General features: G+C 37.1%; 8 protein-coding genes across 9 annotated transcripts; 2 read left to right on the forward strand and 6 right to left on the reverse strand.

The window, feature by feature from the left end:
- Positions 1-216: 216 nt before the first annotated feature.
- Positions 217-1031, reverse strand: LOC117613107 (glycine-rich RNA-binding protein 10-like). The gene is made up of 2 exons (XM_034341755.1): positions 829-1031; positions 217-593 (listed from the first exon to the last, which is right to left on the reverse strand). Exons 1-2 carry the CDS (start codon positions 926-928, stop codon positions 217-219), a joined length of 477 nt encoding a protein of 158 aa, XP_034197646.1. The 5' UTR covers positions 929-1031.
- Positions 1032-3712: 2681 nt separating this feature from the next.
- LOC117613108 (glycine-rich protein 2-like) lies at positions 3713-4548 on the reverse strand. The gene is made up of 2 exons (XM_034341756.1): positions 4449-4548; positions 3713-4056 (listed from the first exon to the last, which is right to left on the reverse strand). The coding sequence occupies exons 1-2, from the start codon at positions 4546-4548 to the stop codon at positions 3713-3715; spliced, it is 444 nt and encodes a 147-aa protein (XP_034197647.1).
- Positions 4549-5762: 1214 nt separating this feature from the next.
- LOC117613105 (glycine-rich protein-like) lies at positions 5763-6481 on the reverse strand. Its single transcript, XM_034341752.1, has 2 exons — positions 6373-6481; positions 5763-6216 (listed from the first exon to the last, which is right to left on the reverse strand). The coding sequence occupies exons 1-2, from the start codon at positions 6449-6451 to the stop codon at positions 5978-5980; spliced, it is 318 nt and encodes a 105-aa protein (XP_034197643.1). The 5' UTR covers positions 6452-6481; the 3' UTR covers positions 5763-5977.
- Positions 6482-8388: 1907 nt separating this feature from the next.
- On the forward strand, positions 8389-9017 carry LOC117613101. The gene has a single exon (XM_034341749.1). It carries the CDS (start codon positions 8462-8464, stop codon positions 8882-8884), a length of 423 nt encoding a protein of 140 aa, XP_034197640.1. The 5' UTR covers positions 8389-8461; the 3' UTR covers positions 8885-9017.
- Positions 8996-14386, reverse strand: LOC117613100 (transcription initiation factor TFIID subunit 6-like). The gene is made up of 13 exons (XM_034341748.1): positions 14215-14386; positions 13910-14102; positions 13506-13592; positions 13317-13418; positions 13122-13230; positions 12621-12724; positions 12396-12533; positions 12207-12302; positions 11570-11694; positions 11023-11155; positions 10344-10469; positions 10156-10264; positions 8996-9524 (listed from the first exon to the last, which is right to left on the reverse strand). The coding sequence occupies exons 2-13, from the start codon at positions 14033-14035 to the stop codon at positions 9148-9150; spliced, it is 1632 nt and encodes a 543-aa protein (XP_034197639.1). The 5' UTR covers positions 14036-14102; positions 14215-14386; the 3' UTR covers positions 8996-9147.
- A 1020-nt stretch (positions 14387-15406) lies between these two features.
- On the forward strand, positions 15407-18194 carry LOC117613102 (protein IQ-DOMAIN 1-like). Its single transcript, XM_034341750.1, has 7 exons — positions 15407-15604; positions 15728-15852; positions 15956-16312; positions 16574-16780; positions 17084-17197; positions 17280-17654; positions 17849-18194. Exons 2-7 carry the CDS (start codon positions 15781-15783, stop codon positions 17942-17944), a joined length of 1221 nt encoding a protein of 406 aa, XP_034197641.1. The 5' UTR covers positions 15407-15604; positions 15728-15780; the 3' UTR covers positions 17945-18194.
- A 211-nt stretch (positions 18195-18405) lies between these two features.
- Positions 18406-20109, reverse strand: LOC117613099 (eukaryotic translation initiation factor 1A). 2 transcript variants are annotated; one of them, XM_034341746.1, is made up of 2 exons: positions 19943-20109; positions 18406-19079 (listed from the first exon to the last, which is right to left on the reverse strand). In XM_034341746.1, the coding sequence occupies exon 2, from the start codon at positions 19060-19062 to the stop codon at positions 18625-18627; it is 438 nt and encodes a 145-aa protein (XP_034197637.1). In that variant the 5' UTR covers positions 19063-19079; positions 19943-20109; the 3' UTR covers positions 18406-18624. The 2 variants fall into 2 exon arrangements, with proteins under 2 accessions (XP_034197637.1, XP_034197638.1); XM_034341747.1 differs by having other exon boundaries at positions 18406-19073; positions 19943-20088.
- A 470-nt stretch (positions 20110-20579) lies between these two features.
- Positions 20580-22845, reverse strand: LOC117613104. Its single transcript, XM_034341751.1, has 9 exons — positions 22764-22845; positions 22486-22556; positions 22262-22363; positions 22080-22169; positions 21660-21734; positions 21525-21557; positions 21344-21424; positions 21118-21177; positions 20580-21031 (listed from the first exon to the last, which is right to left on the reverse strand). Exons 2-9 carry the CDS (start codon positions 22510-22512, stop codon positions 20852-20854), a joined length of 648 nt encoding a protein of 215 aa, XP_034197642.1. The 5' UTR covers positions 22513-22556; positions 22764-22845; the 3' UTR covers positions 20580-20851.
- Between the last annotated feature and the right edge of the window lie 35 nt (positions 22846-22880).

Here is a 22880-nt window from a genome sequence, read left to right on the forward strand (position 1 = left end):
TCAGTCCTTGGAGCTAGCTGGGGTCAAGTCAGGTGATATTTGACCCTTTTATCATGCACTCATCCTCGTGCATGGAAAAAACATATTATTCATACGTGCATGATCCCATGCATACATGGAGAGCTTATTCATCTGTTCTTCTCTACCATACTTTAAGAACGAACGATTTCTATATTTACATAGTTCTCTCATATAGTGGGTTTAGCTCGGGGCCTTTCAGTTTCCTCCGCCACCGCCACCGCCTCGGCCATAGCCGCCTCCTCCACCACCTCTCCCTCGGCCACCTCCTCCATAGCCGCCGCCTCCATGGCCTCCTCCTCCATAGCCACCACCACGGCCCCCTCCTCCATAGCCGCCACCACGGCCCCCGCCTCCATAGCCACCGCCACCACGGCCCCCTCCGTAGCCTCCTCCGCCATATCCATATCCGTCAGGCCGGTTCGTTTCAAGGCTATCGCCTACTTCTTGAGGCTGATCATCAGCTTCAGGTTGCCGACAACATTGTGGGCCGCATCTATAGTGGCCATAACGAGTGCAACACCCGCAATATGGTTTTGCGTCATCTACAGGGTTCGCTTCCTGTGCCTCATCCACTGCACCAGCCACCACCCATATATATATGTGACGTTAGTGAGTATATATATATATATATATATATATATATATATGTGTGTGTATTCGAACAATATTATTACAAAACCAAATCAAATCAAATTCTTGTACATCTTTTGACTTCTTTTCTGGGTTGGTCTATTGTGTGATAAAAGGATCATGAATTCTAAGATTAACTGTCACACATGCATGCATGCACATATATATTTGGTATACCTTTCTTCTCATCTTTGGATGTCTCAGCTGCGACAGTGGAAGAGATGAGAACCACAGAGCCAAACAGAAGGCCCAGCAAAAGGAAAGCTTTGAAAGTCATGACTTGTTGAAATCTTATGCTACTCAAATCTCACAAGAAAGATTGCTAGATTAAGGCAGAAGATGCGAGTGAATGTTAGGCTTTGCCGATCACCGCTGTTTATAGTGCTGGGAGATCCCACTAGACGACACCAACCATTGTGGTGGCATGCATCGTTTACGAGTAAAGACGCAGATTTTAGTCAGCAAAGTTTGACTTCCCCTCGACATATAAATAATATTATGCAATATCTTCCAATTCTTATCATGACTTCCCCTAGACTTGATATATCAAAGCACTCTTGTTATTCAAGCAAAGACACGTGTCCAGGTTGAGCTCAGCTCAGAATGCATGTCAATTTGGATACTTACATGGATACTCAGACAGACAGACACGCATATACATATGAATCATGATACTCAAGATCAGGAAGCCTCAGAGTACCTGCTAGCAATTTGGGTAGCCATGCCATTAAGACTGTATCCAGGTAGGGCCCGTGTAGCTTATTCAGTCTTATCTAAATTGTTAAAATAGTACTTGGTCAAAATCCAATCCAATTTCTCTTTTTCCTTTTTTGTCCTTTGAGTTTAGACACTGTATTTTGTTTGTGTGAGATTGATAGATGATGAGATTAAGAATCATGCATGATATATGTATATACATATATGGATCCGTGTCACTATAAATTTTGACACAATTTTATAGCCTTTAGATGAAGTACTTTTAAGGGTTAAGATTAAATATGATTTTATTTCGATAACATAACAAATAAAATAAAATATTAAACACACCACTTTTCAAAGTAGCAATAATGTATGTTAAAATCTCTCCATCTCCTCCAATCTCATTTATTCTCACGTTTTGAGTTTGAACTTTTTATTTATTTAGTTTTTTTCCTTTATCTGGAAACAAAGTTCTGAGTTGATCTCCCAACACGCAAGAATCTATTCCAGATTTTTCCACTCCAACACTTCATGCAATTTTCGCTAAATATTCTGAAGATTGTTTGAAAATCTTAATTGTTAAATGTGCTAAGAAGCTATGGATACTTTTTGCTGCAATTAGATGCTAAATTGAACTTCTCATGGTAAAAGACATCAAGAAATCCACAAATGTAAGAGGAGAAAGAAATTCGAATAGAAAGTAATCGAAGGATTTAGAGACTCAAAGCTCAAGAAAATAACAAAAGAACCAACATACAAGACTGCAAGATAAACCTCTCCAAATTTTGCTGCAAGATAGAGAGAGACAATAGTTGAACCAAACCAAACGAATAAAAAAAAAGGATCAGAAAAAAAAAAATTTCATACTAAGAGAATTAGATCATACCATTTATTTATTATATTGATTGAAATCTTAGGGGGGGAAAAATTAATGGCTAACATCTGAAATATGGGAGGGAGAAGAGATATTTCTTGTTTAGTGCTGGTAGTGATAGAGAAATTGTCAAAGGCAGAAAGAAGATTTGGAAGAAGAAGAAAAAACAAAAGTAAAGGCATGAAGAAGAAGATGACATGAGAGAAAATGTTAATGCTTTTAGGAAGTTAGGAAAACATAAATGAAGAGAGATAAAATATTCTAGTAAGTTAATTAAAATTAATTTGAACAAATATTTATTTAAAGAAAAAAATTAATTTGTTTAATCTTAACTATTCATTGTAGTCTAATCTAATGGTTAAAAAATTGTGTCAAATTTGCGGTGCCACTGATCCGGCCCCATATATGGGGCTGATCTGTGGCACTACGAATTTGACACAATTTTATAGCCTTTAGATGCAAGCACTTTCGAGGGCTAAGATTAAATGTGATTTTATTATTTATTTTTTAAATTTCGATAACATAACAAATAAAATAAAATATTAAACACACCACTTTTCAAGGTAGCATAAATGTTTATATATATATATATAGCTTCTATTGAGGATCCCTCAAATAACATTTTTGTAGATATTCATTCAAAGATCATCTCTACAAAAAATCATTTGATCGATATCATTTGATCACTCAATTAAATTATTGAAATTTAGTACTTTTTTAAAGAACTGTGTTCATTGATTTCGTAGGACACAATTAGATGTCTAAACGGTTTCCGATTTGTCTAATTTTTTGCAAGGACAATCTATGAATGAAGACCCAAAAAATAAATGGTTTGGATTGTTGAAAAATAATTCGTAAGCTACTCTAAATGACGTCTCTCAAATAAAATTATTTAGGGGATTCCTTAATATATATATATATATATATATATATATGAGATTGGGGGGCTCAGCATGCATGTGAATTTGGACACCTACACAGACTTACACGTGTAGATACATCTACATATGTAGACATGTATCTTCACTGTGGGCTGGAGATGGTAATACAAGAAGATCTACTATAGATTTTGTTGTTTTCGTAGGTCCTACTCCAGTTTCATGGCAATACAAGAAGCACAACTCTGTTTCTCGAAGTTCAACAGAAGCTGAGTATCGAGCATTACCTTGGATCGGGCAAGTGTTGTTGGATTTAAAGGTGTTTCTGGGGCCAAAGTATTCGTGAAGATAACACATAAAACAGCTACAATGACTTACGGTACCGTCAGTCCTTGGAGCTAGCTAGCTGGGGTCAAAATATTAGGTGATATTTGACCCTTTTACCGTGCACTCATTCTCGTGCATGGAAAAACATATTACATATACGTACATGATCCCATGCATACATGGAGAGCTTATTCATCCATTCTTCTCTACCATACTTTAAGAACGATTCCTATAGACTATATGTACATAGTTCTCTCATATAGTGGGTTTAACTCCAGGCCTTTCAGTTTCCTCCGCCACCGCCACCACCACCATATCCACCGCGGCCACCTCCTCCATAGCCGCCGCTTCCACGGCCCCCGCCTCCATGGCCTCCTCCTCCATAGCCCCCGCCTCCACGGCCCCCTCCTCCATATCCCCCACCACGGCCTCCTCCGTAGCCACCCCCTCCATATCCATATCCGTCAGGCTGGTTCGTTTCAAGGCTGTTGCCTACTTCTTGAGGCTGATCCTCAGGTTCAGGTCTCCGACAACATCGTAGGCCGCATCTATATATGCCAAAGCGAATGCAACACCCGCAATATTGTTTGGCGTCCTCTACAGGGTTCGCTTCCTGTGCCTTTTCCACTGCCCAACATATATGTGACCTTAGTAATATGTGACCTTAGTAAGTACATATATAATATTAATATTCGAACAACACGAATACAAACCCTAGCTATATTACTGTGAGCTAGAGAAAATGAAATCAAATTCTTGTACATCCATCTTTTTACTCTCTTTTTTTGGTTGGTCGATGTGTGATCTAGGATCATAAAATAAGTGCTAATTAGTATACATAAAGTAGAAAAAAATTAATATATATAGAAAAATGCTAGACTTACTGAATTTTTATACCACATTAAAAAAATGATACACAATATCGTATAAAAATGTGATAATTCTAGTATTATCCATATATATATGTGAGCGCGTCCCCGCATGGGGTCGCTAGAATAATGAATAAATTAATTAATAACCTTTCTTCTCATCTTCGGATGTCTCATCTGCGACAGTGGAAGAGATGAGAACAACAGAGCCAAACAGAAGGCCCAGTAAAATGAAAGCTTTGAAAGTCATGACTTGTCGAAATCTTATGCTAGTAAAAAATCTCACAAGAAAGATTGCTAGTTTTAAGGTAGAAGATGGGAGTGGATGTTAGGTTTTGCCGATCACCACTGTTTTATACCACATTGTTACGACACCAGGCAATGTTGGAGAGTACCGTAAGCAAAGACACTTGTCTCGGTTCAGCTCAGCATGCATGTGAATTTGGACACTTACATACACACGTATCTATAGATACGACAAGTAGAAGATCATATATGTACAAACCGAATGTGAACTCAGCTATTGTTTTCTTGGACTGATTATTTTTATTTTGGGTCCTTAATTGGCATATGTATACAAGTTTTTTTTCCCACTAATAAATTTTTCTTACGTGGCCAAAAAAAAAATCCACGTTTCACATATGCCATTAAGACTGTGTAGCCAGATGGGTGCAGTGTAGCTGGTTGTTGGGCATCGAGTTGACCATCAATTTATTCATTTTTATCTACATGATTAATAGTCTCTACTTGGTCAAAATAAAATAAAATCCAATCCAATTTCTGTTTTTCTTTTTTGTCCTTTCAGTTCAGATATAGATAGATGATGAGATTGAGAACAAGTTGTGCCCAAAACACTCTTCTTTGCTTTGAATGACCAAAGCAAGAACAAAATTGCCGAACATATCTCAACCCCAGAGATGAATATGCCCAAAACACTCTTCTTCTGTCGGTTGTCAACATGTGCGTCTGTGAGATTTTGATTTAACATTGTCCGTTTTAATAAAATTTCTATTTTTTTTTAAAATCATTTGTTAATGGGATCTAGCAGAGTGAATAAGAGCCTTGACTCGCAAATTAGAGATTTCATGTTCGAGTGGTCAGATGGTATCGGACTCAAGTGATTTTTTGTAAATATGATATTTGAATGAATATCTACAAAATAAACGGTTTGGATTAGTAAAATATAATACGAAATGGTGTTCTATGTATATATATATATATATTTTATTTTTTTACATTTCCTCAGCGAATTTGATTGCCACGTGTGAGTTCAGAGATATCTGACATCCCATACATAAAAGCAAAATTTGGTAGGAAAAAAAAAAAAGGGTGAACAAATTGCATATAATTATAAACGTTATTGTATATATATGTCATTGATTTCTTAAATCATGGATCGATGGCATGCATTACACAAGTACGTGAATATGACCACCAAAATAAAAGAGCATATATATATATATATATATATCATCAGCTAAACACTCATGATAATTAGTTTAATTTTATTTTTTGCATGGCTCGCTTCTGAAGTTTTATTCATACAAATACTGCAAGGAATCAAATACTTCAAGCATTGAGCGCATGCATCTTCAGATCTGCTAATACATAATTATCCAACTAATTAAACACACACTGCATGCACATATGCAGACTAGTGGCCTTAATCAACTAGTTAATTAGTTTTGAGGTTGTGCATCAACAACCTCATTAGCATGGTTGCAGCACCTTACGCACTCTCTTCCATTGTAACTGCGCCTGCAGCAACCATAGTAGCAACGCCCTCCTCCTCCTCCTCCTCCTCCTCCATTTCCACCGTGTCCCGGGTTGCCACCGTATCCCCCACGACCCGGATCTCCCTGGTACCCTCCACCATATTTAGCATCACCTACATTGGGATTTGTAGCTTCCTCCGCAGCTGCAGGTCATGTAATAAAACGTGCAATTAACAAAAGATCATGGAGATTAAATGCCTCAAATATTTGTAATAAGTAAGTATTTCGCTTTATTTGACAAATAAATTTTGGTGACTCTAGCATTATTGTTAAGGAAAAGTGAAGCAAATTAAGCTCACCATTTGCGGCCACTTCGGAGGAGATGAGAAGGACAATGGCAAGGAAAAGACCACAGTAAATGAAAGCCTTGGAACCCATTTTACTTCAATTATTCAAAGAGAGACTAGAATGCTTTAGAAAGGAGGAACCAAGCCTCTATTTATAGGGAGAGATTGAGAGAGAGATAAAGGGAAGTGCATGTATCTATGTCTATAAGATAACCTCACACCCGACAAGGCCACACCAGCAGAGTCTAGTTGGGGGGGGTTGAAGAATTGCCTTCCAATTATCATTACTTAGTTATCATTGCTTCTGTATCCATTTTCATCATATTATACTTACAATGAAAAAAGAAATCGAAGTTTTAACCTAGCTTAATTCTAACTCGTTGCCTTACTCGATCATCTCTCACCACTTGGATTAAATCTATAAACCAAACGTGGCGGCACATTAAGCCCAATGCCAAGCTTACAAAATGAGGGATGCATAATATTAAAGCCAATTACTATAAATCAAGATATACAGAAACAAATATGATCAGACGGGTTTATTGCAGAATTGGTATGACAAATTCCCATGATATATCTAATTGCATTACATTGATGAACCAAATTATTCTTGGGAGCGTCATGAGTGACGTAAATTGAATCTGATTCCTATCAAATGTCATTTACTCTTGTGAGGGCTCAGGACTCCATGCAAAATTATACACATGGAGTTTTGCAGTGAGTCAGAAAGAAGATCATGGAAGCATAGTGTTATTAATTCACGCTTTAAAATATATAGAAAGTATATTTTACTTCAAAATAAATTGGTAATGAAGAGTAATTCAACACTTTATAAGCTCTTATTAGGTTTCTTAAATTTCCATGGTGGAACTTTTTCATCTTCGTATTCTTGCAGCATATGTCGGTGTGATTATTACACCAAGAATTGACTCCTCATATTATTTCAAGGATACAAGATTAATTATCATCGTCTTTTAGAAAATATCCTTTTCAAAATATTCTACTTCTTCGAGCTTTTTCTAGAACTCTTGTTCTTGTTGGCCTCATAAGACTGATGCATGCTGACTCAGGAACAAGAAAGTCATATATGACAACCAAACAGAGCCTCTTTACCACTACTTTGGCTATTGGTGTAGTAGAATTAAAAACAAGCAAATACCTCTCTCTCTCTCTCTCTCTCTCTCTCTCTCTCTCAGCTTTATTTCCATTTTTTTATTGTCCCATAAGAATAACACACAGTAAATGCAAAATCTGTGTGTTTCTCACCGAAAGTTTACTTTGCCCAATGCGTCCGACCTGCAGACTTTGTGTAGTCAATAGTCAATGTATTCTGAGTTTTGACTTTTCTTTCCACGCTGAACTGGGTAGGCCAATTGGATTTGAAATGTGCGGGTACCCACCATTTCTTCCACCCACAGGATTGACCACAACAGTTTCAAACTGGACAATTGAGGCATAGTATGATTAAGCAAATTTGACATATAAGGTGATGAATTAGCTTTTATATGGCAACATAAAAATAATACTTGTACTTGGTTCTCTAATTTTACTTTCAGTGTTCCGGCTAAATTGATGCCCGGTATTAGACCGTTAGAAATTCTTAGAGGATCTTTTAATCTTTTTGTTAGAAAAATAAAATTAACAATAGCATTTGCTAGTGGCCACAACACCTAGGATTTTTTTTCTTTTATTTTTTGAGTCATAGAACGACTCCTAGTAGCGAAATTCTATAGTGAGGGTGCTATATATAACTTCTCATGTGAGCCTACATATTAGCCATATAATCATTTCATTAAATTTAAATAAAATTAATATTCAAATAAATCATGCGGCTAATATGAAAGTCCACATATATAACCCATATATTCCACCCGTACATTTTGGAACAATCACCTGTTGGTCTCTCTTTTCTTTTCAGAATGTAAAGTTGGTTTGGGTACTAACAAACATAAAACCCGTGGATTGGAGAAACGATGGGCCAAAAGAGCAATATTTGTCCCCCATGCATGCGTCCATAAATACCCTCAATACCAATTTGTTCCCCATCTTAATCAAAAGCTTAACCTTCTTGTGATCAAAACTCAAGCTAGCTTAAGAGAAAATGAGCGTAGAAGTATTGGATGGTGCCACAATTGTCAACTTTGTGGAGGATGAAGAGGCATTCAACCTTGCGGTACATCATCGTTTTGGTAATCTTGACACTAACCATGATGGTCTACTCTGTTATGCAGAGATGTTGAAGGAGCTTCAGTCTCTGAGGGTCTTCGAGACACACTATGGCATTGATGTGAAGCCAGACCCAGAAGAGATTGCTCGTGTCTATGACTCTCTGTTCGTGCAGTTTGATCATGACTCAAATGGGGCCGTTGATTTGGAAGAGTTCAAGGCTGAAACCAAGCGTATGATGCTTGCTATGGCCAATGGGATGGGGTTCTTGCCAGTTCAAATGGTTTTGGAAGAAGATAGCTTCCTGAAGAAAGCTGTGGAAAGAGAGTCCACCAAAATTAAGCAGCTGCTTAATTAAGCTCATTACTAGATTGTACTTGTCAACTTGCTACTTTTAAGAACCGTATGTGTATTGTTGATTTTGATGTTTGATTTCCTTTTTGCTAATGAAAAGTAAAATTCACTGTAATTCTTTGGATTTTACGACATGATTTCTGAGTGTAAAGTTTCATAACATAAGACAATTTTCTACTCATTTTTACAAAAATTTGTCCCTGAAATCTTTCAATCTATCTTCTACTATGTACATCTAATCATAAGTTTCGAGATTTCTACAAACAGTTACAAAAACAAACACATCTCGGGAGCTGGAACGAAGGAGAGAATGTCTTCACCGAACAACTCAAACAACGATACCAGGAGATGCCCAGAATTTAAGTCATCCTTCCAAACCTGAGTGAGCAGAGCTGATTTCTTTAGAGACCGACCAGAAGCCCTGTCCCTTCTACTTCTGCTGTTTGAAACGCCCTCATTAGGCATCTGCCCAGAAGATGATGGGGGGGCTGCATCAGTATCCCCTGAAGGGGCTGGAGTTGCTATTTCTACTTCCATGTGAGACGGTGAAGAATTAGTTGGCACTAAACCCGTAGGCCCGTCAGTTGCAATTTTCTTCAGGGGTGGTTGCTTTTCCATGTGCTCCACACTTCCCTTGCGTTTATCTTGATGATGCATAGGAGAACCAGAGTTAAGATTTTATCTAAATAATAACCTTGAAAACTAAGGATTCTTCACCCTATTGGACAATCAACCCCATTTATCAGCTTTTCAAATACATCAAAAGGGTGTTTCCTTCATTATGCCAAAAATTTAGTACATATAAGAGCAAAATCTCGCACCGAAAAGGATTGCAGGTGGGAAGGGAAAACAAAAACTCTTTCTTGCACCCATGGTTCTGGCGTGTTACAATTGAAACCCATACAACATGCAACTTACAGGTGCCCAACCCATAAATATCATAGTACTAGTGCTTCTTGTATACCCACTCGAGTAGTATAATCTAAATTCTATTGCCAGGCATTTACAAATTATCCCAGTAATTTAGTTGATTAGCAAATGCAATTCAGAGTTTTGCAGCTCCCTTGATTTTGATGTGCAGCATGCAATAGGCATGCAGTGAAAGAGGAGCAGAAACCCACATATATGCTATAGTTCCATGCTCGTTTAATCAAATTAAGTAGTATAATCTATTCTACTTAAAAGCAGTTAACAAATCATTCAACCAATCTACATTATCAGGAAATGAGATTTATTATAAACCAAGCATACATTAACACTCATTGAAGGTCTTACTTGGCATAGTAATGACTCTTTGACTGGTACTCCAGAAAGATTGGGGTGCTGGAGATGGCAAAAGTGGGAACATCTTGAGCCTATCATAAATGCATTGACCCGCTGCATTCTGGAATAAGCACACTCTCATTAGCAAGCCTTTCTTAAAAATTTTCCAACGATATATAAAGGTATGAAAAGAGACTCACCAACAGGGCTCCATAAACACGCCAAGCTTCATGCCTCTTCATCTCATTCTTTTGCTTGTCAAGAAGCAGCTCTGGTTCAAGAAGTCGCAGATATGACTCCAGATTTGGCAGCACAAGAAGGCGAACCTGCATTGGAAAAACATCACAAACGGCTAAAAATCCTTACCATAAGTAATAAAAAAAAGAAGAAGATGCATATTTCCCACAAAACACAAATCCCGCAAGAAAGATGCAGGTTTCTAGTGAAACAAAGATTCAGATATCACCATAGCCTAGAAAAGGGGGGAGAGGGGGGTTAAATGGCCTTTAGCAGAATAAAAGTTCAGACGTACTGAGGAATTTATCTCTAGTTTTCTAGATGTGTTTTAATATATTATCTTTACTTTTCTAAAGGTAGTCATTAGCAAAAGAGAAAAAATATTGCAAATATCTTCCATTCCATCGTTATTGACCTTCTAGGAATCAGAATGAAGACTAAAAAAGATAACCAGGGAGCCAGCTAGCTTCATTTAACAGTAATTATCTTTTCTCATGTATGGAAATAAATGATAGAACGGGGAAGGAAGAACCTTATGGGAAGAACCACGAGGGATATTACTACAAGTTGAACTCATAGTCCAAAAAATGCACTGGATAACTGTAAATTAATTTCTTAGTTGCAAGGAGCATGAGGTATTACCACACTGGGGCCTAGAGCAGCTAAACCTTGAATTGCACCATAGTGTTGAGTCAATGTCCGCTTTGGGTCCAAAAATGCATTGACCAAAGTTTTTGTAAGACGGGACTGGAGAGTGTTATAGACATGCCCAAACCTGCAACAGTTCAGAAACTTCAATTCCATAGGTAAGATGTCAAATTCACACCCAAAATCTGAATGGAAAACAGAGATCCACCTCCATCGTATCTAGAGCAATATTTTCAAAACAACAATTTTACTTGGTAGATTGAGAGCATCGACCGTGTTACAGTGTTAACAGAAACAAGTGTTCTATTCTAACAATATAGCGTAGAGAAAAAAAAAAAAACCAAAGATTAACTAGAATCTGAACAGAATGTGCACTTCATATACAGTAGGCTGCCTAACAAACCAAAATCACGAAAGAGTGGAACTGGGTCTGGACATGACCAAGTTCAAGTCACAAGAGAAGACTAGGAGATGCCAACTGAAAGATAAGCATGCATGAAGGTAAACAGAAATTTAAATACAAGCAAATGAAAAGCCTAACCTTTTGCAGATTGAAGCAACCAGGTTCGCAGTGAAGTCCCTAAGTTCCCAATGGTTGTCAGCAAACCTATTGCCTAACCTTTTCGCAACAAGGCAAGTGACCACAGATGGCATCAATTGGTGTAGCTGACCCAAAAAACAAAAGGAAAGGAAAAAAACAGAGGTGTCAGAGTACAACTGCCATATAAATAACACATTTTATCTTAACTACCATCTTACATGCTTTAGCCCCATGATAAAAATACGGAGTCCAGATAAGGGAACCACTCAATATAAATAGGATGAGTTTGAAGAAGGTAAACAATGATTACCAATCCATGCATACAGAAATATGAATGTGCAAATTTTGTTCATAACTAGAAAGGAACTGAAAAAAAGACAAGAAGAAGGTAAGGAAAAAGTATAGGTGATATCTTTTGAAGGTCAGTCCAACAAGTTAACAGGGTTGCATCCACCATAACATATGTTTAGAGATACTACCATCAGCCTCCCCAAGAGTCAATCCAGGAAAAGACCGAATTCAACTTAGACATGATTGTATAGACGTTCAAGTAACCGTATAAAATACATGAATAGACATTAACTTACAAGAGGCTCTCCAAGGAAAAGAAGGAAACAAAGAAGAAAGAAACACTTACATAAGGTTCTATGTGCATGTGAGGATTCTGGAGAAGACTCCGAACAACTCGCATTAAAGCAAATAGAAGTGGATAATCATTCAAACCACGAGAAACCTGATATTAATTAAGAACAGTTGGTATAAGTAACAAATGGCTATATATCACACTCGTATAGTAGCTATCAGCAATAATTTCAAGATTTCTCACCTCATCAGCTATAAAGCATGTGAAATAAGGAACTAATGGATGAAGTCCCGAATCAGTGGCCAAACTCACTAATGCTTCTTTAAAAATAACCAAATCGGACCTACTCACGACAAGCTCAGTGATTTTGTCAAAATATAGCTGCAAAGGCAACAAAAAGAAAGAACATGTAAACAAGATGCAAAATGAAGAAATACCCAAATATAAGAGCAGACAGTGAAATATTACCTGAAGTTCCCTAGACAATATGTGCTTAACTGGTAATTTAATGTCAACGGGAATTCCATCATCCTTCTGTTCATACTTTTTACTATCAGAAGGAGCTGCAAGTACTACAGACACAGAACAAAAGAACACAAGTTAGATTACAAACCCGGGCTAACAAAAGCAGAAAAGTTGAAAATTAAGTTTATTCCAGTTCCCCATAATATATTCAAAAAGAATTATCACTGAAAAACAGATTCATTTCACCATACATTTTACATAAATTAAATTCCAGCAGACAAAACAAAGAATGTGGCATACGCTGCAGACCACGTTTCATGCTACATACAACTTCAAACCTTAGATAGTGTCATATACCCCATAGAATGCTTTGTTTTACCAAAGCTAATTCCCAGAATGACAGAGGTTCAACCTTTTCATATTCTGGAACAACTACAACTCCTAAATTGGAAGTGTGATTTGCGAGCAACAATTATTTGTACAATCTATATATTAGAGACAAACCTTCTACAGGAGCATTTTCTGGAATTGCAGGTTGTACACCTTCTATAGCTAGCCAGTGACAAACAATTCCAGTATCAAGTGGCGCTTTTGGTAAAGGAGCTTCAATCACCTATAGTCAAACAGAAATATGGAACATTAAAAAGCAACATACAAAATCAAGTAGAAAGTGTAATCAGATTACTCAGTAATTCTTACATCTTTAAATTCAACATCCTTGTCGTCGATGTAAAACAAGTCCCTATGTCCAATAGCTCTTTTGAACCGCAAAGGACCCCCAGAAACATAACCATATATTGGCTGGTGAGGAGTAGAATAAGCAAAATGAGATTCAAAAGAATAAACAAAACCACCATGTTAATTTAATTATCTGCAAGACTCACTCACCTCAACGTTTCTTAAGTTTAGTGCGCCATCAACATCATCAGCCGTCAATCTAGTTCTCCTCGAGTGACGCATGCATTTAATAGCCTCCTGCACTTTCATTACAACCAAATTATACTGGATCTTCCAGTGTCTCAATTCACCAAAAATAACCAACTGCACTATCTCCTTTAACTTAAACAAGCTCCTTAGAAGCACAGACCTATTAAGCAAAACAAAAGCAACCTAATTTAGACTATGTCATCACTAGCATAATTACCAGTCTATTATTCATTCTCAATCTTACCACATAAACAAGCAACCCAAATTCCCAAATTACAACTTACTAGTACAACCGCAAATGATTGAAAACAACAATGGCAAAACAAACCCATATCATAATTATGGCAAAACAAGTCAAGAATTACCTGCATAACCTCACGCAGGCGATATTCGACATCGGGAGCTAGAGCGAGAGCAACATCTGGAGACAAGTTGTTGATCCCAATGCTTTGTGCAATTACTTCAACATTCTCTTTAGGCACAATGCTCATTCTCGACGCACCTCCAGACCTCCGTCTCAACAATTTCTCTTGGAAATGGCAAATAGAGACAAGTATGCTATACCCAATAAAGAAAAGATTCAACTTGTTAGGTTAAGTCAAAATGCAAACTTTATGTCTCTTGCTATTTAAAACAATATGCAATAATAATCCAGAACATTATTTCTTACCCCTCAAACTTTCTGGGCAAACAAGCAAAACCCTAATACACAAAAGTGAAACCTCGGCGTGAGCACAATGCTTGGCGCTTCGTTCGTTCACTCGGAAAAGAAAATTTCAGACAGGGAAAAAACATCAGATAAAAATCTGGGTTGGGTTAACATGTCAAATATTCGGGTCGGGTCGGGTCTAAAACTGTTTTTCATGCCTCCAACTGATGTGGTGGTGTTGTTATTATTTGCCTGTATGATTGGTCTAATCTTAAACTCTATTTGTTTTTCATAATTCTTTTTTAATGAAAATTTGTTTTTCGTAATTAAAATAAAACATCATTTGTTTGTTTTTTTGTTTTTGTTTTTTTTTGGACGACATTTGATAATTAAAGGTTGATGAAAAGTTTGGATGATTTTGTTTTTGTGTCCCATGGAACTATTATTGCTGGGCTAAAACTTCATGCTAGAAAAGTAACATGTCAGTCCCATAGTGAAGAAGTGGTCTCTAGTGTAGAGCAAGTGCCAATCTCTATTTATAATCAAACAATCTTAATGGCATCAAAAAGTGATGGAAGAATTCAAGATCAACCATGCCAAAAACTGGCTGCTCGGGATCACCGGATTGAATTGATGATAATGGATTTCACATCTTGAAAGAGTCAATGGCTGTCATGGACTTATGTTTTGTTGAATTCTAGTGATATGGTGACTTTAAATTATTAATCTAATCTAAGAGGAAGAAGATTCGAACTTGAATGCAAGAGGAACGAACTCACTGTGGTGGCCAATTGGCATACAAAGTTACGAAGACGACGGTGTAAAAATTGACCCAACTTGGCAAGTAACACGAATCTGTCCCCTCCTAGTAGTACATCTGTCTAAGTTACTTCAAACTTTTATCTCACACAAAAGAAAGAACAGAAAAAAGGAAAAAGCTAATGCATTTTTTTTTTTTCCCCACTTAGCAGAACAACAAGTAAGGAACTAAATTCCAACAGATTAGGTGTGTATTAATATTCTACTCTACCTCTTTCTGAGCATCTCAAGCATTAAGAAAATTAAAAAAACCAGTCTAAAGTTATTGGCATGATTTTCATGCAGAAAAAAATAAACAGCACTTGGCATCTTACAATGAGCCAGCAGAGGGCAGAAGTAACCAGAAAGGAAGACATAACCCAAATAGCAAGAAAGCTTTATGAGGCCAATGTGCTGCTAGCCATGTGCAAAAAGTAGATGCAAAAGAAAAAACACCATGCCCTCATCATGTCAATTCTTTCTATCTAATCTTCACTTTTCTGGCTTCTATTATTTTTGTGATTAAAGTACAGATCCAGCTCTAAAGCCTTCAATACTCTGCAGATCTTCTGACTTAGTTCTATCTAACATGTGCTTTTCCTCTAATTAAGATGTATTAGTTTCTCCTGTGAAGCTTAGTGTGGTTACTATAATTGAGTGAAAATGTCAGTACAATTATCAACTTTTTCCTGAAGCATATATGTTAACCTCAGCTCCTCTGGATGTTTTCCAACAGAATTGGCAAGAGTCTCCTTTGAGCGTCTTCTTCTTTGGGTTTCCTCAGTTGAGATGGGTATCAATGGAGGTTTGGTCAGGAGTGTCTTTTCAAGAAATAGGTCTTTGGGAACTCATGAGAGCAATGTAAGTCCAATTATATATGTTTATTCATATAATTCAACCCCCTACTGTTTCTTGTGCTGTATATAAATTGTATCATTTGTTTATTTTTCTTCTATGGCATCAGGTAAGGAGCAATATGACAGAAAGGAGAAGATGGAGCTCTGTTAGATCATACTTATGTGGGGATGAATATAATTCAGTCCTTGCAGAAAATGATTCATCTTCAGTTAAGAGCTCTGTGGTTACTCCCACTCCCACACAGCTCAATTCAGTCCTTGTAGAGGACGATTCTTCTTCGGTTAAGAGCTCTGAGGCTACCGTTACACAACCGATGCCAGAAGACTTAACAGACAAGGATGGCAACAAAAGAGAAGTAACTAAGGAAGATATGGAAATGGCAAAGAAGGAATTTTCGGTCTCGAAAACTATGTCTGAAGAGCAAGCAGCAACCATCATCCAGTTAGCATTTAGAGGCTTTCTGGTAACTCCATTCAAAATTATCATCTTGTAGAAATAACTTTTATTGTCCATATAAATTTCAAGATAAAGTATTTAAAGATCTTTGATAGAAATAATTAGCATGCTTATGTACAAGGATTTATGTTATAATTCAACTTAGACAGAAAACTCAGTCATCTCAAAATTGTTTTTAGAATATACTATTCATTGATAACTTTGTGAAAAATCTGCTTTACTGCACTGGAAATTGTGGCTAATAGTCATTAGACTGCTTGGATTTCAGACTAGGTGTCAAAATGAAGGAATTAAATCGAAGTATGGTAAGCAGGAGCTTATTGTAGGACCAGAAAGTCTAAGTATGGAGTCTCTGGGCACATCAGTTGAAGTTCAAACGGGAAATTCTGTGGATGTCTACTCAATTCAAGAAGAAAATGTGGCTGCTCACCGCCGGATGCAACAGAAAGCTAGAACTCAGGAACTAAAGCTGAAGGTAGATCAGAAACAACTCTACCTTTTAGTTGTTAGAATTACATAATGTTAACAAATGTGGTAGAAGGAGAACCAGCTGAAACCTTAAGTTTAGTTTCCGGATGTACTGTTTCTGCTTCATGAAAACTAATTAAGCACATTTAGCATTAATGGCTTCATCATAGCCTTGTTGGTCATGCATTTGTACTCCACATGGAATATAGGACATTTCATGTGCAGGGTGGGATTAGTGAATGCAACAGAAATTTATAAACGTACTGATATCGAATCACATACAATCCTTAAGATTTGCTGAAATTTACAGGAAGAATGGGATGATAGCACGGTGAGTAGCAACATATCAAAAATGAGGATTCAGAACAGACTGGAAGCAACGACCAGGCGTGAGAGAGCACTGGCTTATGCCTTTTCACAACAGGTACATATGAAATTGAGTCCTGAAAGATGTCCTAGACTCGTGTTACGATTGTCGAATATTCAACTTTCCTATTTGTTTGTAGCTAAGGATCTGTTCAAAGAAAAGACACACCACATCTGATGGCACAGAACAGAACATGGGATGGAGCTGGCTGGAACGGTGGATGGCAACCCGCCCTCCTGAAATCTCCTCAGTCGAAAGTCATATGAGCAATCATGTTGAGCCAATTAACAGCAACCAAAGATTTATTATCGGAAAGAAATTGTTCGACGGGGCAGGTGAAGAAAAAGAGAGCTGCGGATCTAATGAAGTGAATGTCCTATTTGATAACTTCCCAGTAACAACAGCAGAAGAGAAAGATGGCTATAGTCCAACTCAAAACAGGTTTAAGGCTACAAGAAGCGTATCAAGGCGAAAAACTGCGCCAAGCTATGAGTGTGGGAAAGAATATCCCAAGGTAAGCGTGTGCCCCAGTTGAGCATAATCTAAACTGAGCTTCTGAAATGAAATTAGCTCAATGGTTGCAAAATGCAAACACCAAACCTTTGGTGTTCTACCTTCTTACTGGATTTGCTTGCATAAAGTCTTTTCTAGAAGAAAAAAATTACTAAGTTCCAGCACTCAATGATTGTGGCTTCCACATTGGTACAGGTAAGCAAGAAGGATTGTTCAAGGGAGGCTGAAAAAGATAAAGAGCACAACCCGAAGAACACAGGAAGAATCAAGTACAAAAATGCTTCATTTTAAGGATTATAAATTTCCGATTATAATCTTAATCTGCCCCTGTTAAAGTAAATAAGGCTATTTCTTACTGCTTACCATGCACCTTGTATGAGGATTCAAATGGTGTTATTGATTTCCCATGTAGATGTTAACGAACAAATCTCCATCTTATTTAGTTTAGAAGTGGAACCTAAGCTAGAATTCCCAAAAATCCATGCTTGTAAAGGAGTTGATTTATGAATATATAAGTTGATGCTTGGTATCTCATGGGCAATAACTTATCTGAGACCCAGATTCAAAACAAGGGCAACTATAAGAACCTCAACTCCAAGGGCCCAACTAAGTCATAGTGAATCCAAAGCACAAATACTCCAATGAATTAGGTAAAAGGAAGCAAAATAAGGCAATCCAAAGCATCAATACTCAGATGAATTAGGTAAAAAGGAGCAAAATACGGCAAACAGAGAGAATGGAAAGAAGCACCATGATGGAAGCAGTCATTAAATGAAAAAAAACAAACACAAACATAACAGATGTATTAATAATAACAGATGTTACATGGAACATGACCAATTCCCCATCTGGAAATACAAAACCACATAAAGAGCCAACTGCCAATCCAAGTTTGACTTATATTAGTGCCAATTAACCGCGAACAGGTAAAGGTAAAATATAACATCCAAATAGATTTGATCCTGGAACCTCTATATCTTATCAATATCTTCATCCTCAAACTCAATATAGTCATCAGCACCGCCTTCTTCCTCGTCTTCAAGACCCCCGGCAATACCCTCATTAAGACGTGTGTTCTCTGGAAGCTCTCCATATGCCTTCAGAAGCCTAGCCTCATCAGGCATGTACTTGAGGATCACATCAGCTTTGTCGTCCTGATAGTCACGAAGACCAACAAGAATGATATCACCGGCTGCAATCCAAACCTTCTTGTGCATCTTACCACGGATGTGACAAAGTCGCTTCGTCCCATCAATGCACATGGCTTCACAGCGACCGTTACCCAGCATACGAAGCACTTGGGCATACTCCTGTCCATCTTCCTTAAACACAAGTTCACGCTTTTCATCATCGGCTTCATTCTTACCTCTCTTCCTGTTCTTTCCTCCCTTTCCCTTGTTCTTCGGCATGATTACTTTTTCTGCTTCTGCAACCAAAGTCAGATAGTCAAAGTTGAAGATTAACCAATTGTAGAAGTTGATCAATTACTCAACTAACACAAAAATTTCATGATTTACTGCAGACTCAAAATTCATGAAAGCATATTTTGAACGGGAAGAAACAAACAATAAAGTAAATAAACTCCATCCCCAAAAGAACTAAGTCCGATTCTGTGTTGGCTACAACTACAAATTCTCCTTTTCACCATTAAGGAACAACTCAAACAATTTTCAGTTCCATCAATAAGTTTTCAGGAGATATGAAAAAAAAAAAAATCAAATTTTGCAAATTTCTAAATATTGTGTCCCTAATCTAACTACTGAATAAGCTGCAGTTACTACTGAAAAATTAAAAAACAAGAATAAAAAGTTATCCCCACCTAATAGAATCGCTTAGAAACTTAAATTTTTACTTTTTCTTAAGATAACAGTGCATAAATATCAAATTCCAGTACAGAATAGATCCTAGGTCTCAACAACTTGAAGTACCAGTTCTTTCGATTTGGGGGAATTAAAAAAAGTTCAAAATTTAATCATTCGTATATAAACTTAATTTCAAGGAAGAAAATCATTCAAAATTTGGGGGAAAAAAAGGAAAAAAGTTGCACCGGAAACTTAGCCCTAATATAAAACATATGGAAACTTTCGGAATAGCAAATTTTCTGAAATTCAACACCAGTATATATAAGATCAAATTCTCAAAAGGATTCAACGTAGAGCTCTAGCGATTTACAGGGAAATTATGACAGAAGCAAACCCTAGAATCAATAACAATCGCAGAAGAACAATTATTGAATAAACAATTAAGTAAATTTGCTTTAAAATTTGAAGAAAGAAGGTAGAACAATACCTCTCTTTAGCGAAAAGGTGAAACTTGCAAAATTCGAAGGAGGAGCACAACCTGAAAAATCAGAGCTGTGGAATAAATCAAAAGCCCTAGCAAGTTGCTCGTTTTGTACCGCAAGGTCAAGTCGGTTCAAGATAGGCCGGGTCAAACTAAACTTACTTCAACGACACATTTGGGTTGGATTTAAATTGTTCAATCATGGGAGTCTATGGACTTATGGGCCTCAGTTTTCTATTTATCTCTCACCAAAAAAAAAATATATAATTGGCTTAAATGTATATACATTTTGACATTGGCTAACGGATACAGACACAAAGATCAAATTGACCAAACTGATAACACGAGAACTAAAGTGGCCGATGAAGTAAAACACAGAGACCATTTTGACATTTAAGCCTATATATTTTGCATATACAGGTTAGCCTAGTTGACCAAGACATGCATGCCGCTGTTGTGCCGGCCCCGTTACACCAAGTTCCATCCCCTTCTCCATACAGTAAAGTAGTTTAGAAAAAAAAAAAAAATTTCTGAAAAAAAAAATATTTCGCCCTATCTCCTATTGCTTGGCCTAAGTTTTCTATCCATGCTTGATGGGTTTTGATCACTTTATGATTTCCCTTTTAAATTTTTTTGTGTGGAATTTGTTGGCAAACCAGAGTTTTTATATATTCCAAACGTCATCACAAAACACAGATTATTTGACTTTATTTTATACATGTATGACAATGAAGTCATCGCAACCACAAATTGCAATCCCTGCACTTTCCTGAGCAGAGAACTTACACACCCATGCTCACAAATGAAATACAAATGAGTCCCAGAAACTACAGCAAGAATCAATATGAAGGGGGTTCATAAAATAAATCACATATGAAGAAAAACAAACCCCGAAAAAAAAAAAAGAAGAAAAAATCACAAATCCGAGCCTGTTATGTCCCGGGTCAAAGCAATCCCAACTGGATATGACCTGTGTATTCTTGTTTTCATTCTTGGAACCTCCCCAGGGAAGTTGTCGGGATCATTCTTTTTCGCGCTTGTCGTTGATTTCTCAGTCACGCTTGGCTCCTTAGTGTCAGCAAGGAATTGTAGGCCCTGAAGTATTGTTGGAAGTTGGAACATGTCACAAGTAAATAAAAACAGCTTATGTGGAAAGCAGAAGAAAATGAGGCTGCAGATACCTTGAGTGATTTATCCTCTAAAGCCATTGTTGAATGCTTTCCTAGCTTAGCAGAGACATTCTGCCAATACACAACTGAGATAACTTAGTAACTGAATGTGGAGAAAGACAATGAGTCCATGACAATGTCGACACAAAGTAAGCTAATCTCATTGACTAACCAGATAGAAATCTCATCTAGCTCATTTAATAGTCAGTTTCAAATGAACACACAGAGAATATCTGACCTGAAATGGTTTAGCATCCAACCCATCTTTGAAGCCTTCTGCTACTTGGCATAGATACCATAGACCTGAGTTGGTGGCATCCTGTATTATGAAAAAGGGGGCAAATCAGTCATTACAGAAGCATAAAGAAATTAGATAATGCACAAGGTTTTTGAGGTGATGGCATAACCAAAAATATAACCTGTTTGCTCTCAATAAGCTCGACCTTCCCTTCCTGTTTAGCCAATCAACAAATACAACATAAGTAATCCGATAAGCTTAAAGCATGCCAGACTAAAATAAAAGATATACATAAAAGACAGAATTATCAACTCACCAACCCAGCGACCATTTGATGAATTAATTCAACATCAAACCCAATTTGAGAAAGGTTTGATTTCACCTCATTCACCTGTATGCAAATGAAATGGAAAATAAATATCAACATAGATAGTACTTATTAGGATGCCATCAGCATTATATCTCCTTACACTGAATTACTAATTGCTTCCCAGTTCAAATGGCACTAGATGCTGATGCTATGAGAGGAATTTTGTTTGAAAAGATGTACCACAAAAGAGACACTGAATGGAAGGTAAATGAATCTCCTATTTGCCCTAATGATTATGATTCAGCCAAGGAAGAGGAAGTGGAAGTGCAAAACACATCAATCCTATTTCAATAATAAGATCCCCTAATCTTAAGTATACAGCATCTGCTTATTTATGTTAAAGTATGTAAATACATTGTACCATACATCATTTGCAATAAGCTCACTTATTTCCTTCTGCTCCTCCATCTTCCAAGCCAAGTTTTCCAGCTTCTTTGTCAGATGCCTTTTTGTAGACTGAAAAAAAGAGATGGCAGTGTGCCGCAGACCCTTTTAAGGACTATCATCTAGAAAAGACAACCACACAATGGGCGACGAATCTGACTTACAGCCAATGTTTCATGGACATGCTCTAATTGTTTGGACACAGTTGCAACAGCATTTGCCATATTGTGCTTTGTTACATACATTACATCAGATAATGACCAGCCCTGCACAATATCACAAACATTCCCATACATCAGCAATAATACAAATCCTCACAAGTGCAGAACTTAATAGAATGTGTTTGTGTGACCGCAAACTTTCAGAGTTCTGTCATAGGTAGAATTACCTTCCACCACATGTAACAATAGCCCATTGCACCGAGTGCAGCAGCTGGAACTAAATATGAAGCATAATTCCCTGTGCTGACATGAAATGTGTGAGCTCATCTATATGATTAAGATTTGACAAAATCTTGCACATAATAGAAATTAACTCCTGATGTGGAAAAAATATTAACCATATTCCCGAAGGAAATAAATTGGTGGTTTCTGAAGAATTCATACAAACTCTAATTTATAAAACACACAAAACTGATTACTAAGGCCTCTGAGGAAATGTTTATACCACTGGAGGCAGAGTTCTCCTTGAAGATGGTTACAGGGCCAGATAAGGTTAACTCCCTGATTTCTTGAGCCAATTGTTGAATCTGAAGGTAAAGACACATATAATATAAGTATACAA

This window comes from Prunus dulcis, unplaced genomic scaffold (genome assembly GCF_902201215.1).
Source record: "Prunus dulcis unplaced genomic scaffold, ALMONDv2, whole genome shotgun sequence".
NCBI classification, from domain to species: domain Eukaryota; kingdom Viridiplantae; phylum Streptophyta; class Magnoliopsida; order Rosales; family Rosaceae; genus Prunus; species Prunus dulcis.